General features: G+C 64.2%; 2 protein-coding genes across 2 annotated transcripts in view; one reads left to right on the top strand and one right to left on the bottom strand.

Moving 5' to 3' along the window:
* EMIHUDRAFT_467554 (hypothetical protein) overlaps positions 1 to 2,165 on the top strand; it is a gene marked incomplete at its 5' end in the record, with an annotated part of 4,985 nt that extends 2,820 nt beyond the window's left edge. Inside the window, one exon of the mRNA XM_005787164.1 lies at positions 1,669 to 2,165. Within this exon, the coding sequence (XP_005787221.1) occupies positions 1,669 to 1,881 (213 nt within the window). The 3' untranslated portion in view covers positions 1,882 to 2,165. The remainder of the gene's footprint in view (positions 1 to 1,668) is intronic.
* Positions 2,166 to 8,551: 6,386 nt separating this feature from the next.
* On the bottom strand, positions 8,552 to 9,633 carry EMIHUDRAFT_455521 (hypothetical protein; the record flags this gene model as incomplete). The annotated part of the gene is made up of 3 exons (XM_005787163.1): positions 8,552 to 8,862; positions 8,939 to 8,990; positions 9,166 to 9,633. The coding sequence occupies 3 exons, from the start codon at positions 9,631 to 9,633 to the stop codon at positions 8,582 to 8,584; spliced, it is 801 nt and encodes a 266-aa protein (XP_005787220.1). The 3' UTR covers positions 8,552 to 8,581.
* Between the last annotated feature and the right edge of the window lie 7,035 nt (positions 9,634 to 16,668).

Raw genomic sequence — 16,668 nt, 5'->3', positions numbered from 1 at the left:
AGAGAGAGAGAGAGAGAGAGAGAGAGAGAGAGAGAGAGAGAGAGAGAGAGAGAGAGAGAGAGAGAGAGAGAGAGAGAGAGAGAGAGAGAGAGAGAGAGAGAGAGGCCGACTCAAGCTCTAAGGCTTCGGCGGACAAGGTTGGGCGGTCGAGAGGGCTGGTTTGCCGTCCGCCACAGCCAGCGGTGCGGCCACGCTGGCAGGTGGACGCCATGGAGCTGTCCGCGGCGCTGCGTGCACTCGGCTGGTCGACCAACCCGTCGCAGGCCGATCTCTCGGGGAATCTAGGGTCCTCTCGGCTCCTCTCGGCTCCTCTCGGCTCCTCTTGGCTCCTCTCGGGTCCTCTCGGGCTCACCATGAGTGATTTCGGGTCCTCTCGGGTACTCTCGGGCACTCTCGGGTACTCTCGGGTACTCTCGACCAGCCCGTCGCAGGCCGAGAAGATGATCGCCTCGGTGGACGTGGAGGGGGACGGGCAGCTCACCTTCGCCCAGTTCTCGTCGCTGCTGCGGAGCGCGATCCTGTCAGACGAGGCGCGAGAGGACCCGAGAGGACCCGAGAGGACCCGAGAGGACCCGAAATCACTCATGGTGAGCCCGAGAGGACCCGAGAGGACCCGAGAGGACTCGAGAGGACCCGAGAGTACGCGAGAGTACGCGAGAGTAGCCGAGAGTAGCCGAGAGTGCCCGAGAGAAGCCGAGAGGACCCGAGAGTGGTGCGATCCTCTCGGACGAGGCGCGCGTCGGTGGGACCTCTCACGTGTGAACGGACAGAGTGGTGACTAGCTACAGCTGTGAATGGACTAGCTACAGCTGTGAACGGACCGAGTCGTGACTAGCTCATCCATGCCGGACGAGGCGCGCATCGCCAGCAGGGAGGACGGGCGCACACGCACAGCCTCACGCGGCCCCGGACCGCTGGGCGCACAGCTCACACAGCTCACACAAAAACACAACCCCGGACCCAAGACGCACAAGCCCAGACAGTCGAGACAGGGATAGACAGCAACGACAGTCAGAAGTCAGCGCTGGGTCCCAGGGCGAATGCGAGGACGGCCACACAGCTCACAGCCCAGGCGCGCGGGGCGGCGCAGTACAGTGGGGCTCTCCCCGGCCGGCGCGGGGGGAAGAAGAAGGCTGGGCACAGCACGCCCCGTGCCGACGGGCGGCAGCCACTGAGGACGAGCAGGCGCGAGCCGACGCACGTTCAACTGCAGGTGCGAATCACCGTACGCGTGGGCGGCACGCGCCACCACGTCCTGACTACCGGCGAGATTAGCCGAGATTGCCGAGATTAGCCGAGATTGCCACCACGTCCTGACTACCGGCGAGACAGTCCCGCGTCTGCGGGCGGGAGATGAGCCGAGATCGCCCGAGATCGCCCGAGATTGCCCGAGATTAGGCGAGATGCTCAACGTCGTCGACGTGCGGAGGCATCCGCTCTGCTCGTACGAGGTGCACTCTCGGGCGATCTCGGGCGATCTCGGGCGATCTCGGGCGATCTCGGGCGATCTCGGGTGATCTCGGGCGATCTCGGGCGATCTCGGGCGATCTCGGGCGATCGCGGGTGATCGCGGGTGATCTCGCATGCTCTGAACCGTCCGCCGAGGTGTACCGACTGCGGGGGTACGAGATGCGATCTCGGGTAATCTCGGGTAACGGGTACTCCTAGGTGTACCGGCTGCGTGGGTACGAGATGCGCTCGCTGCTCATCGGACCGGTGTTTGGGGACGACGGCGCGGTGGTGGGGCTGGTGGAGCTCGTCAACAAGACGGGCGCCGACGGGCAGCCCGACCCGTCGGGCTTCCACAGGGACGACGAGCGCATGCTGCAGATGCTCTGCTCGCACTGCTCAATCTTCCTCAAGAACCTCTCCGGCGACTGAGGCGGGCGACGGCGCTGCACGGGCCGCGCGCCGCTCAGCGCGCTGCCTTCGCTGTGGGGGCGAGCGACGCTGCTGTCACCAACCGCGAGCGACGCGGCGTGCCCGCGACGTCGCGGCTGCATGTGCCTCTCCATCGGTGATTTTGCTCCCCGCGCGGCCCCGCAGCACCTCTTGCGGGGCGGCTGTACTATTGCGCCCCATTTTGCGCGTCGCTACTGTACGTGAGTTGCACAAGGTAAGGTATGAGAGGAGGACGAAGACAGCAGGCAGCCCGCTTAATTAAGCCCTGCGAGGTTGCCTTTCGACGATCATCGATGGACTGATCAACTTCTACATGGCGCTCACGCCACAGATACACAGTTGATCAGAGGAAGGTAGTTTGGGAGAGTGAGAGAGACAGAATCTCCCCGGAGACATAGACAGACCACGATGAGGAGCAACATTCATCAACGATCAAGTTCAAGAGCCGCATGGACACTGGCCGCCCCGACATGGGCCTCGTGCTTCCACCCCCTGCCTCCCCCGGATGTGCAGTGTCAAATCCGTAGTTTGGCTTCATGCACCCGCTCATCGACGTCCTCGTGGTGCCCCGACTCAAGCAGCGGCACCCCATCCTCGCGCGGGCTGCCTGGTAGGGAGGCCTGGTCCGTCTTGAGAGCGCGCGCGCGGTCGAGCGCCGACGCAATCTTCTCCTTAAGAGCCCTCGTCTTCTCGTCGCGCTCGGAGCTGTCGATGTCATACCCCTTAATGTCCGACACAGAGGACACCGTCGATGGCGAGGCAAGGGCGGACCCGCCGGACTCAGCCTTTTGCCGCGCCTCCGCCAGCGCTCTGACTGCGGCTGCGTTGCGTGCCTCCGCCTCCTCGAGCCGCTTGATCGCCATCGACGCGGCGGACTGTGGCCGAGGGGGGCGGTATTTGCGTTGGCAGGGGAGCCTCACGAGCCTGGGAAGATGGACGGTCTGACGTAGTGAAGGTGTGTCTGAAAAGCGTCTCAAGGTCTCACCGAGGGCGACGTGGCGAGCTGCGTCGAAAAATGAGCCGCGTCGTAGGTGGGCGTCTTGGGAGGGGAGACGGCCAGCCGCGCGGTTGCGATTGGGCTGCTCGCCGCAACGCCCACCTCGGCCCCCCCCATGTCAAACGTAGGGTTGTCCGCCGTCCGTGTGTGGCAAGCGTACCTGCCGAATGCGCTCGGGTCGCGTCAACGGACGTGCCACGGCCTTACCGCGCGAGGCGGTGCGAGGGAAGGGGGTGTCACCTCCAGAGGCAGCCCGGTAAAGTTGCTAATTATTCCCAGGTAACGTCGCTGATCTCGGACGAGCTCGTGAAAGCTCAAGACAAGGATGGAGGACCTGGGCCAGCGCTTCCGCCACGTCTGCATCATCTTCGGGTACATGCCTAACCATCACACCTTGGATTTCGCCGATGTGTCACCGCGCACGCTATGCGGAAGGATTATCGGCCGCGCGCCCTTCATTAGGCTGAGCTGAGGGTAGTGGTGATCCGCCGCGTCGGAGTCGAACCACGAGAGAAGTTCTTTCTCTTGCCGTCGCCACACCTGCAGCTCGCACGCTACATCGTCGTGGAAGCTCGGCGTGAACTCGAGGCGCATTGCGTCCCAGGCGCCCCGGCCCGAGCAGAACTTATACTTATCGTTCTCGAGCAACGCCACGTTCACCCGCCGGTGGTTGTACCATGACAGCAGGCTGTGAGGACAGGAAGGAGTTCGGGTCATCATCGGCCGCTCTCAGCGCGAGGGCAGAGGATGTGCGCCTCGCGATTGCAATGAGACCACTGTGAAGTTTCTAGATACGCTTCTCACCGGTCGAGAGGCTCTCTGAGGCTGATGATGAACCGCACCTAAGGATGAGGAACAGTCGGAGTGCGCCACGAGGTTTGAGAGCAAAGAGCATGCTCTCCAAAGCCAGCAGGGTCTCGGAGTGTCTTTCATTACAGGGGCGCAGGCGCAGCACACGTTGGCGTGCAAGCGAGACGGCAGCGTCGACTCAAGTAACTTGGAGGCGCCAGGGTCGGAAAGGAAGTTCGGCGTGCAATCGAGCGACACTCCGCTCGACGATTGCTCAAACAGTAGATGGTATCGCGTGCACGCGTCAGCCTTGCTGCACTGAGACAGGAAATGCGTCTCGCCAAATTCCTCTGGAGAGCTGTTGCAGTGCGTCCAGTGCTGAGGGCAGCACTGCTCGGTCCCGACCGACGCGCCAGCGACCGACATCCACGAGCAGAGCGAGCTGGTGGCCGCCTTCTGCGCGCCGAGGACAAATACGTTCGGCCATTGCCCACATGCTGCCATTCCCAGGATTTTTGTTGCCGCCTTTTCGACGCGTAGTGTGCTGCGTAAGATTTTAAACGCGAAGATTGCCCCCGTAATAAGATGGCGCTAAAGGTTCCTCTTTTCCGCGCCCCCCCCGCAAGGCGCGCGATACACACAATAAGCACCGTCATCGCCCGTCTTGCGTCCAGGCTAGCGCAGGAGGCAGTCGCTGGCCCACTCACTCACTCCTAGAGGCCTTTACTGCCGCGAGTGGCCCCTCCGACGGCAGCGACGTGAATGCTATGGACCGCTATCGAGTCGCGCCTTGAGAACTTTGAGCCCAAGTCATTTTCAGCTGCCATCAAGGCAGCTAGCGCATTCACTAGAAAAAGGAAGCAGAGACATCAGGCGGCCTCATCTACGCAGCCATCCGCATCGCCCTCGCCGCAGACCAGCCCTGGTGGCACCGAGCAGTCAGACGAACATATGTCGGATGGCGAGTCTAGTCTAGAGTCTAGTGAGAGGTCTGATGAGGAATCTAGCGAGCGTCTCGGACGGGGTAGGTCGGAGGGCGTGCTCTCCCGCTACCGCCTCCTGCGGCCCCACGCGGCCGGCCACGCGTGCACCTAGGTTTGTCGCCCAGGCTGGGGCGAGCTTACCTCTCACCGGGTTTGGGTCAGCCCAGGGTGGACGCGTCCAAGGGGTGGGGGGGGTACGGTGGTGGGGGGTCAGGGGGGACGGCTCGTATTGGGTCATAAAAACGGCGGTTTGGAACCACCCAAGACAGCTTGGAGAGCTCCCGGTAACGCTACATTTCGTAACGATCGTCGCTATTGGCCATCTGCCTCCTGCAGCCTCTGTTGGGGCGGAATGCGCGGGGTTTTCGGCGCGATGCCTCCGGCTAGTACACGGTACTGCTCTGCCGCAAATTCTCCTGCGCTCGCGTGACGTGTGGGGCGCACGCACTGCGCTCGAAAGTCGCGATTTGGCAATAGGCGCTCGAGCCGGCGCGCAGTGGAGGGGGCGCCGCGCAGGGGGATCGGGGGGGTGCGAGAGGGGGCGTGGGTCGGGCGCGCACCGGCCGGCTCCGGGAGCGGCCGTCACGTCGAAGAGGGGACCTGGTGCTGCTCGAATGACGACGCATGCCGCTCTGCTGCGCCGCCGATAGCCCCCTCTTCCGAGCCGGCGCGTGGCGGCGAGCCGCGGCCAGTATCGCTGGTGCGGTGGAGGCGGCAGCTTGCATCGGCCGGCAGCGGGTGCGGCCATCACGTCGATGAGGGGGGGTTGTCGGCGACTCGTGTGGCTCGAGGCCTACGCTGCGCCGCCCAAGCCCTACTGCCGATCCAGCGCCTGGCGTTTGGGGCGAGCCGCGGTCGTCGTCGCTGATGGTATATGGCGGCGGCGGCGGCGGCTCGCCCTTCCCTCCGGCCGCAATTCCGATCCCGCCGCGCTCGCGGGAGGTGGCGCGCCCACCGCGGCACGGCCGTGGCTGCGCATACACCTTACGCCCTTCGGTCTCGGGAACCGTACCCGTACTACTCAAAAGTACAATATACTTTCTCACAGCACTAGCGAGATTTCGCGCGGAGGGCGTAGTGAAGCGCTGGGGCGCTCACTGTGTGTTATTCGGGTGGGGATCCATCAGTGGTAACCGGCTTTAGTCACAGATCCAAGCTCAGACGCCACACCAACACCACAAACACGCTCACTTCGCCGCTGCTGTAGATGGGCCCCCGGGTAAGGCTGTGTAGAAAGATTGATTCTCGCCCCTCTAAGTATTGATATTGAGTATTGTCAAGCTCACCTCTAAGTATTGACAATATATTGACATATTGATCGCTGATTTTCAACCTCAAAAAGCATAAATGTCAACATTTGTTCCAAACATCGCCTAGATGGTGGCTGAAATCGAAAGATTCGCGCGTTCGAAGCGATTTTGATGCGACCCGAGCAATTTTGAAGCGGTTTGGGCCCATTTTGAGCGGTTTTAGGGCGTCCGCAAGCTAGAGATCGACCGCCCACCGCTGGATATATTGATATATTGAGACCCCCCTGACCAGCCCAGGCCAATCCCCCTCTAAGTATTGGAATATATATTGATATTGATCGCTCCTCTAAGTATTGGAGCAATATATTCCATATTTCTACACAGCCTTACCCCCGGGGGCCCATACTACGTCGAAGTACGGACCCGATCTCGGCACTCACGGGCTGTCACGCGCCCGCGCGCGGCGCGGGCCGCACCGCCCATGCCCCCGGGTCACCGACCCCGCCTCTCGGCCCTCTCGGCCCTCAGGAGCGTGCGGGAGACCGGCGAGGGGCGCGCCGCGCGCCGCCTGCAGAGCCGCCAGAGGCATTGTCGCCTCCGCTGGCGGGGTTCCCGCGCGCGCCCGCCCGCGCCCGGACCCGCGCCCGCTGCGCCCGCGGGCTCCGGATGCGCCGCCCTCCGTCTCCTTCTTCTCGATGGCAGTCCGCACGTGCTTGTCGACGGGTCGGCGGCGTGGTCGAGGGGAAGGTCGCCGGCGGCCGCAACTCCGCCGCCGTCGCTCCGCCGGCTCTGATCGAGTATCGGGCGTTGAGGGCGGCGGCGCAAGCGGATCTGGCGCATCCATCGCCACGAGCCTCGCGACCGCGGTCGTGGCACACCTGGCGGCGGCTCTCGGGGCCGTCTCTACGGCGCTCGACGCCGTGTGAGGTCGCCGGCGGCCGCAACTCTGCCGCCGTCGCTCCGCCGGCTCTGACCGAGTATCGGGCGTTGAGGGCGGCGGCGCAAGCGGATCTGGCGCATCCATCGCCACGAGCCTCGCGACCGCGGTCGTGGCACACCTGGCGGCGGCTTTCGGGGCCGTCTCTACGGCGCTCGACGCCGTGTGAGGTCGCCGGCGGCCGCAACTCTGCCGCCGTCGCTCCGCCGGCTCAACCGAGTATCGGGCGTTGAGGGCGGCGGCGCAAAGTGGGTCTGGTGCGCCACACGGCCACAACCCTTGCCACCGCCCTTGCCGCCGCCCTTGCCACCCTTTGCCGCCTTGCCTACGCCGCGGGCGGCGGTGAGAGCGGCCTGCTGGGCTAGCATGTTGTCCTTGCTGGGGACGGGCACGTGGAACGCACGTTATATGTTCGAACGGCCCCCGGGATTCAAACAAAAAATAGTCCAGGCCCTCTCGCAACCCCTCCGACCCCCTGGGACCCGTGGGCGTCGAAGAGGCGCTCTCGGGGGGCCGTTCTGAGTTCATACTACCTCGAAGTACAATATACTGCGTCAAAGCACCGGCCCTGAGTCCGCCTTTCTCCTCAACGGCTATCCGTGCTTGCTGTGCCCCTGCGTGGTGTGTTTCAAGTTCTTACAACCCAAGGTGATAGAGGGCAAAAAGATCGATTGCGCTCTTGCCGATCCGCACCTACCTATAGGCTCTTGGGTGGCGCGCCCCAGCTCTTCACAACAAACCTTTGCTCGCTCCCAACCTTTGCTCGCTCCCAACCTTAGCTCGTTTCTCACACCCTACGCTGCGCGGCGTTCTCACTTTCCGGTCTTGATGCACAGCGGCTCGTGCCCGAATCTGCCCCGGCCGTCGGCGGTGTACGTCGCGTCGCTGCGCTCGGGCGAGAGCTTCTTCACTTCTGCACGCGCGGCGGCGAAGGCGGGAAGTGAGAAACCTCGCCGCGCTGGGCCCAACGTGTGCGCACCTCTGCTGCATTGCGTACCCGCTCACATTTCTCCTTCCCTCGCCGCATTCACCGTGCCCGCCAGCACTCCCTACTGCTGCATTGTCGCCCGAGATTCCCTCATGGGCCCTCCCACAGGCGGCGCGCCTGCAGAACTGGTCAAACAAGGCTGGCGGCTGCTGCGACCCTTGCCTGGAGAGGGTGAGCTCTAGCCGAGACGCGGGCCGAGGCATGGTTGCTGCAACCCTCGCTCTATTGGGCGGCTCGGCATCCGCTCTATTTCTGCTCACGGCATCCGCGCGCCTGTCCCCGCGCAGCTCCGCCGCTGCGTGCGCAAGCAGAAATCTGGTAGCGACGCCTTTGCCGGAGCCTAGCTTACGCGCGCTGAGTCCATGCGACTCGCCGGTCCGAGGGCGTGCTTGGACGACTCGGCAGCCGACTTGCACGACCGCCCCTTGGCCGGATGAATGTGGTGCGTGCAACGTGCAGCTGCAATGCGGTTGCGGTGGCGTCACCAATCGGTCGAACTCTCTGCCTCCGAGCGTCGGTTCGCCGTTTGCGCTCCGATATCAGATCTACACCGTCGAGCTCTCGCGAGCAAGCGGTGACTCCTACGTTTCTCGATCCGAGATGTACGTTTTTGTTTTGCGTGCGGTGTGTGGAGTGTGTGGTGACCGCTGCACAGACCTCAGACGGGTGTGAAAGCGTGAAACCGGCGAGGCGACGCGTCGTGTGGCTATTGGATTTGGCTTTTTCCAGATACGCCTACCACCCTCCCGGCGGGTTGACCAAGTCCCTGTTCTCGCGCGACATGTCGCTCCGCCAGAGCGAGAAGCCCGGCGGCGCGAACGGCGGCAAAGCAATGTCATCGAGGCGCGCGTCGCCGTCGAAGCAATCCTCTAGCGCCTCCTGGATCGAGACGAGCGAGCCGATCGTCACGGCGAGCAGGAACGAGACGAGGTACGCTGACCACGTGTCGAGCACGCTGCCGGCGCCGACGGCGTTGGCGACGTACGGACCGAAGAGGACCGGGAAGAGGGTGGCGCCTGGACGTGGTGGTGGAGGGTGGTGGAGTGTGGTGGAGGGTGGTGGAGGGTGGAGGGTGGAGGGTGGTGGTGTGACCACGCTGCATGTCAATGGTGGTGGAGGAGGAGGAGGAGAAGGGCGGTTGCGCCTCCGACGGTGAAGCCGCGCAGCAGGTAGGGCGTGGCGGTCGAGGAGAGCATCCGAAGCTCGTCGATTGTCTGCCAGAGCATCCTCTCGTCCGACAGCAGCAGCGTGCTCAGCGCGGGCATGAAGTCGCGCGCGTCCTCGGCTCGCCGCGGGCTTAGTCGCACGCTCTCGCACACCTCGCCAATCTCCTCGAGATGTCGGAAGACGTCGCGAAACATGATGTCGTCGCCGCCAGACTCGAGGCCAACGCAGAGGCTCTCATACAGCGCCGCATTCTCGCGCTGGATGCGCGAGCGGTCCGCCGGCCGCCCCCACCGCTGGATCGAGTGGTGCAGCGCGTACGTCGCGGAGCGGAAGCGTGCGAGGCAGGTCAGCGCGCGCTCGCGGCGCGTGTACGCGGCGTTGATGGAGATGGAACTGGGGACGGCGATGATGAGCGAGAGGAGCGCCGGGTCAAAGTCGTTCCCCACCACGCCGGCTGCCGAGCATACGAGCGGGCAGGCGACGGAGAGCGACGCGGCCCGCAGCGTCGTCGGCGTGAGGAGCGCCACTTTTGCGAACTCGCTCAGCGTGACGAGCTGGCGCGCACGGGCGAGAGACACCACCGTCTGGAGGAGGAGGAAACGCGTCGGGAGACGCGCCATCAGAGAAGATTGCCGTCGAGGCGTCGTCGAGGCGGGGTTGGCCGGGGTGGCTGGGGCCTATCATTCACAGCTGCAAGCCCGCCTGAGTTCGTAGGGCCGAGCCTTTGCTATCATTCACAGCTGCAAGCCCGCCATCAGAGAATCAGAGATTGCCGTCGAGGCGTCGTCGACGCGGGGTTGGCCGGGGTCTGGCTGGGGCGGAAGCGGGAGGCCGGCTTTCCCCGTGCCGGTTCTCCCCACCCACTCTGCCAGGGGCCCCTCCACTCGCCTGCACCTGCTCGAACCCTGAGCACTGTGCAGCGTTGCACGCGTTGCATGAATGCGCGTTGAGTTGTACGAAGGTGGTAGTAATTATCCTCTTGAGTATTGCGCGTCTCTCGACAGAGCGCTAGCCTCTACCCCTTCGGTCCGTCGAATCTCGGCGCGGCAGATGCGACGCCGAGACTGACGAAACCTCCCTGTGGTGGGCTGCTGAGCCTCCCCCACACACGAGAACACCACAGGGACACCCATGAGACACTAGAACACACATGCCACGAGGCGGGATGAGACAGACGTCTCGGACGAGACTCGTCACTCGACGGAAACCTAAGTAGTGACCATCGGGTTGCTGCGCGGCGGGTCAACCCCATTGTGCGCAGTCATCCAGATGTCAACTGCACCTCAGACAGTCGCCGGCGTGGGCGGGAGGGGCGACTGTATCTGGTAGGCGCGGCGTAGCGGTAGACAGGCAAGCCACAGCTGGCAAGATGTCGATCGCCATAGAGACCTTGCACGAGCCGCGGCGGGGCCCTGAAAGTGAAGCGTGTCAGGATCGGCTGCTCGGCTGTGAACTGACCTCGCTGTGAATGTCACCGCCGTCACAGACACTATTGTCCATGAATGGTAAGACTGAGAGTAGAGTATGAGGCGGACATTTTTTGGTCACCGTGAGAGAACGCGTTCAAATTTTCACTCCGGAACTTCAACTCTGCACGCGCACCGGCCAGGGCTACAATAGTGCCAGTGTGTGAGGCGGAGGCTCGAGTCGGAAGGCCGCGACCGTCAAGTGGTTTCCCAATTTTCCTACAATCGCTGTGAACCCCAGCCACGTACCTTTGTTAGTGCCAGTGCGCGCCCCAGTCCCGTGCCCAGTGTCGTGGGAGGGAGTTGCTTGTCAAATTCTTTCTTCCCGACCGACTTTTGTCGTAAATTCTTTCTTCCCGTGGGACGCCAAGACGAAGGCGGAGTACTTTGACCTGGTTTTGGTTGAGGGAAACGACGGGCAGGCCCCCGGACGTCGAGGTGGAGCCGTGGGACGAGCCCGACGAGGGCGAGACAGAAGCTGCGCGCCTCCGCGCGGCCACCGGTGCCGGCTACGAGGGTGGCGCTCTCGCTCTTCCGGCCGCATACTCTCGTCCCGGAGTGCGGAGAAGGAGCTGCTGGCTGGGGACCTAGCCGAGTTCACGTCCAAGAGCGAGCCGGCGTTGCGTCCGCCACTGTTCGAGTGCGGCGCGCTCCGCTTGCTGCACACGTCGGCGCAGAGCAGCTTGCGCAGCTGCGCGTACGAAACCCTGTTTTCTTTCTTCGGTAAAGTTCTTTTTAAAATTCTTCCGCCGCGTAAAATTCTTTGACCTTGAAAAACGGCGGTTTGGCTGTGTTGCCGCCGGCATGATGAAGATTGTTGTGAGAGGCTTGTGTCGTAAGAACGCTGTGCCTTTTGTGGTGCTAGTTCGTGCCAGTCTGCTGTGAGAGGGGCTTTTATTCGTAGAATTCTTCTGAAAAACGGCGTTTTGGCCGCGGGGTACATCTCGCTGGGTACATCTTGGACTGGATGCTGAAGATTGCCTCGCTTCTGCTCGTCGCTCTGTCGACGTCTGCCCTGCCGGTGCGTCGCTCCGCCCAGCCGTACTTCCTCACATGCAGGCTTGAACTTACACGCACCACACGAGTGCGCAGGCAGAAACCGTCGACGACATCAACCCAGCCACTCGCGGCCTCGCCTTTGCGCCCAAGCCACATCCTCCCGTGCCCGACGTGGTTGACGACCCCGCCTGGCTGATCGCCACCTCTGGCTTCTGCTCGAACCTCAACGTCGTGAAGAAGGAGCGCGACGTCGATGCGAGCGAGACGGAGGGCGACACCGCGGCCCACTTCATCGCCGACATCTCCTTCAACTACTACCCGCAGACGGCGGTCAAGTTCACCGACTTCCCTCACCACCTCGCGAAGACCATCGAGGGCGACGCTGCCGAGGCGGACGCGCTGGTCTCAAGCGCGTGGGACCACAAGAACATCGCGCTCCTCGAGCCGACGTCGACGTGCGGCCCGGAGCAGGGCGATCAGGCTTGGGGCATCTCGGTCTTCAAGGTGGAGGGACACCGCCACTGCACTGACGGCGAGACCGCGTGGGAGGGACACCCGTGCGTGCACTACTCCGGCTACGTCTCGGCGGAGACGTCGAACTTTGTGAACGTGAACCAGGGCCGGTTCGTCTGCCAGCTGTTCGTCGACTCCTCCGCGGATGCATGCAAATTGTTGGACTATGCGTCGGCTTTTGACGCGTGTCGTGATCTTCAGACATGATCACGTCGTAACGGTGGCGCCATGCGACCAGAGTGGGTGCAGCTGCGAAGGGAGTGGAAGTGGGCGGTGACGGAAAAGAGAGCATACGGACAGAAGACGGGGTGGAGAGCGCTGTGATATGAGCGGCATCTTGTAGTGAACAGGCCGACTTCGCGGTTTGAGCGCCCAGCGCAGACCGACCGACCGCAGGGGGGGTCCGGTCGGCGGCCGCGGAATACCGCAGACCGGAGGGGGGGTCCGGTCGGTCGGAGCGCAGACCGAGGAGGGGGTCTATCGGTCGGGTTGGCTCGAGGGTCACACCGCACATAGGTTACATGCTCGCCGCAGCTGTGAATAAATTAGTATCTATATCTCTTCCACTGGACGCCGCACCCGGATCGATTGCCATTTGCTGTCGCTTGAGCGACTCGGAAGCCGATGAGCCCGTCAACGGCGGCGGCGCAGTGCCGGTATGGGAGTTTTTGGCTAATCAAACCCTAGGCCTGCACTAATCAAAAATGGGATACCACCTGCCTCACGGAAACCAAAGCGAGTCCGAGTGCATTTTTGGCAAAATCGGCAAAATCGGCAAAATACCCGGTATTTTGCGGGTATACCTGCAAAAATCCGGGTATACCCACCAAGCAGTTCCTCCACGTGTTCGCCAAGGAGGCGGCGGGCACCAACACCTTGTGATTTTTGGGTCAAAATCGTCCCGATTTCATAATGTTCGTTCGTACGTGCATCCGCGGTGCCAGCGGCTCCCATACCTCTAAGAGGCCACCCACCTCCGTATAGACCCTTATATCCGCGGTTTACGCCCAATAGAGGCAGCTGCAAGAGGGCCCGGACGGGCACTGCGGCACACACTGCTCGCTGCTCGGCCATGCGGTAGCGTCTGGTGATGCCGCCCCTGCGCGGGCGGGGGCGTCTCGCTCGGCAGCAACTGCGCCGCGCAGCGCAGGTTCGAGGGTCGCGGTGGGTGGGTGCACTGGAAGACGTAGCGGTCGAGAAAGCGCTCAGCGACCGCTACGTCTCGAGGATGGAGCCGTCGCGCGGACCCGACCGGCCGACCGGCAGTAGCAGCAGGCGCCGGAGGGCGCGGGAGGCAGCGGCGACACCTCGGGCCAGAAGCGCGAGCCCTAGGCTGGTGAGGGGGCCCGCTAATGCGTAAACGGCTCTGGGACTTAGCTAAATCACGCATCGAAATCGGGACGATTTTGCCAGGGCACCGTCACAAGGTGCACGGACCGGACGTGTACGGGGCGGCGTCGGCGAGCGCCTCCTCCTTCGTCGTCCACCATACGCAGCAGATCTCCAAGGCGGCGGTGGCGGGCGAAGCCGACAGCATCAACAAGCAGGCGCGCAAGGAGCGTGCCGACTGGGTCAACGACGTCAAGAACAAGCAAGCGGCAGACGTCCCTCGGCCCCAGTCAGTGGGGGGCGCCCACGCCGCCTAGCTCTGCGGACGGGCCCCTCCACCCTTCACGTACGGATCATGTCCCCACACTCGCTGCCGTGGGATCGCTTGTCATGCGAGAGAGCGTGCGTTGTGTTCTTGTTTTGTATGCGCTTTCTCTCTTGCGTCCACCCATACCGCGTTGGTTGGTGTCCAGTCCGAGCCTGGCTGTTCTTCACCTTTCTACCTACCTACCTACCTGTCGCGGGGCAGGGTTCCGTATGGATGGCATTGAAGCCCGAGGGTTGCGGAAGGCGCGCGGCGGGGGTCGGCTTCGGGGTGCCGACCGCCGCCACCGGGGGCCGCCGCGCCGTAGAGCGGCCCGCCGGTCTTCCTACCGGCGGTGCACGCGGCCGCGCTTGGAGGCGCTGATTGCTCGGCCGCGCGGGGCCGGATGACTCGCCCGCTGGGGGTGGGGTGCACGGGGTTTGCGGCGGGGTCCCCAACGTCCCCAGGGTGGCGGCGATGGCGGTGATCTCGGTGTCGCACTCCACCGTCTCGAAGAGCGCCCTTGTCTCCTCCTCGAGGTCTCGGCCGCGGGCCCCGGGGATTTGCACTCGCGACCTGCTCCGAAGGGTCTCGATCTGCGCGCGGAGGCGCTTGACCTCCGCTTGCGTCCACGCGAGCTCGGCGCGGTCCGCCCGTCTCTCGGGCTTGTGGGACGCGCCGTCCAAGCCGACGTAGCGATCTCCCTTGTCTGAGGGAAGGTCGCCTTCCGTGTCTGCCTCTCCCCCCGCAGACCCCGATCCCAGGACCAACGACAGAGGTGAAACGACATTCGGCCCGCCGACACAATTCAACCACTGGACACGATATCTAAATGCGGCGAAGGCCAATCTCGAGTTCCCTTCTCGATTCCTCGCGGGTTTTGGTGCAGTCACCTTCCCCCGCGACACTACCTACCTACTTTGTATGGTATAGCCCCAGCCACTCCGCTGTGAACGTGAGTGAGTGAGTGAGTGAGTACACACACACACACACACACACACACACACACACACACACACACACGCTGTGAACGCCGAGGGGCCTCGGCTACGAACTCTGTTCACAGCCTTGTTATTGAGAAGAGAATACCTCCTATGGCGCTGTGCGCTGGCCTGTGAGAGGTTGTTCACACCGAGTACCCGGTAGCTGGGATCGCTGCACTATAGCCACAGGCCGCACAGGACCGCTCCATGTTTAGCTTCGCCTCAAAGCCCCGGCTATCAGCAGAGTCGCCGCTGTCCGCAGCCTCTGTGTCGGGCACCTTTTGGGCGTATACATCCTCCAAGGCCCCGCTCGATGCTGGCCGCCTGCAGCGGCGCCTCGTTGCGCTGCACGAAGCGGAGGCCGTTCTTCTGCTAAGGAAGCCCGGCGCAGCGGTCAATGCGCCGGCCGAGAGTGCACTCGACTCCTGGGGCCTGGATGCGATCGACGACTTCTCGCTCGTCCTCTCTGACGGAGGGCGAGCACAGCTTCTGCGGCTTTGCTTCTTCTCCGGCAGGCGCACTCGACAGCCCGGACCTGTAGATCACCTGTCCCTTCCCGATCGCGCGCACTGCTCGAGACACTGGACTGCCACCGACATCATCCTTTCCAATAGGCCGGGCCAGCGCTTCCTCTTCCTCGGCAGCGACGCGGGCGGCGGCGCAACGCTTCGGCAGAAGCGAGAAGCTTCCGAGAACCTTCGTAGGCGGATCGAGCGCAGCGCTCGCTCGCTGGCGAGAGGCGCTGCGACGCGCGGCGGCCGTCCCTCCGACGCGCCGCGCCCTCTCCTCCGTCTCTCCCCTCCGCCTCGCGGCGCAGTGCCTCGCCATCTCCAGCGGCGCCGGCAGCAGCGGCGGCACCGACAATGGCGGTCGGTGCAACGGCAGTCGCTCTGTCGGTGCTAATGCTGGCGGTGGCTCCGCCGCCGTCGGCGGTGGCAGCGGTGGCGGAGGAGGAGTTGGCGGCGATGGCGGAGGCGGAGGTGGCGGCGGTGGTTGCGTCGGAGGTGGCGGAGGTGCCGGAGGAGGCAGCGGTGACGGAGGCAGCGGAGATAGCGGAGCGGCGGAGCCGTTGCGCGTTGTGAAGTGCGGTTGGCTGCTGAAGAAGCGTGACCACCTGCCGGGCCGCAACCGGCGCTGGGTGGCGCTGTGCAACGGGCGCGGCCGCCGCTGGCTACTGTACTACCTCTCTCTCGAGGACCAGGCGCCTCGCGGCTTGGTCGACCTCGAAGGGCGAGATGATCCGAGATCGCCCCGAGACCTCCCCGAGACCTCCCCGAGACCTCCCCGAGACCTCCCCGAGACATCCTCGAGACATCCCCGAGATCTCCCCGAGATTGGTCGAGATTGACGGAGGTTCAGGTGCCGCGTCAGCGTGCGCAGCGCGCCGGGCGCCGCCGCCGGCGCTGTCCAGCTCTCCTCACCCGCCCTCGCCAAGCCGATGGATTTGGGCTGCGAGGGGGGCACAGCAGAGCTGGTCGAGTGGCTGGCGGCGCTCAGCGGCGGAAGCGGTGACGTCGGCGATGGCGGAAGCGGCGGCGGCGGCGGCGGCGGCGGCGGCGGCGGCGGCGGCGGCGGCGGCGGCGGCGATGGGTTGGGCGGCGGTGGCGCGGGCCGTGGCGCTGGCAGCGTGAGGGACAGCGACGGGGGCGGTCCGCACTCGATCGACGTGTCTACTCCGCGCCTCAGTCCGGCGGCGCTTGCAGCCCTTTGGATGGAGCAAGCCGCGCTCAGCTCGATTGCCGACGGCATCGCCACACGCTCGATCCAGGCGGCACTCGCCACGAGATCACACGAGATCACACGAGATCGCACGAGGTCGCCACACGCTCGCTCCAGGCGGCACTCGCCACGAGATCACACGAGATCACACGAGATCGCACGAGGTCGCCACACGCTCACTCCAGGCGGCACTCGCCACGAGATCACACGAGATCACACGAGATCGCACGAGGTCGCCACACGCTCACTCCAGGCGGCACTCGCCACGAGATCACACGAGATCACACGAGATCGCACGAGGTCGCCACACGCTCACTCCAGGCGGCACTCGCCACGAGATCA

This window comes from Emiliania huxleyi, assembly GCF_000372725.1.
Source record: "Emiliania huxleyi CCMP1516 chromosome Unknown EMIHUscaffold_145, whole genome shotgun sequence".
Taxonomy (NCBI): Eukaryota; Haptophyta; order Isochrysidales; family Noelaerhabdaceae; genus Emiliania; species Emiliania huxleyi.
Note: the sequence above shows the minus strand (reverse complement) of the source record. Positions and strands in the feature narration are given on the sequence as shown.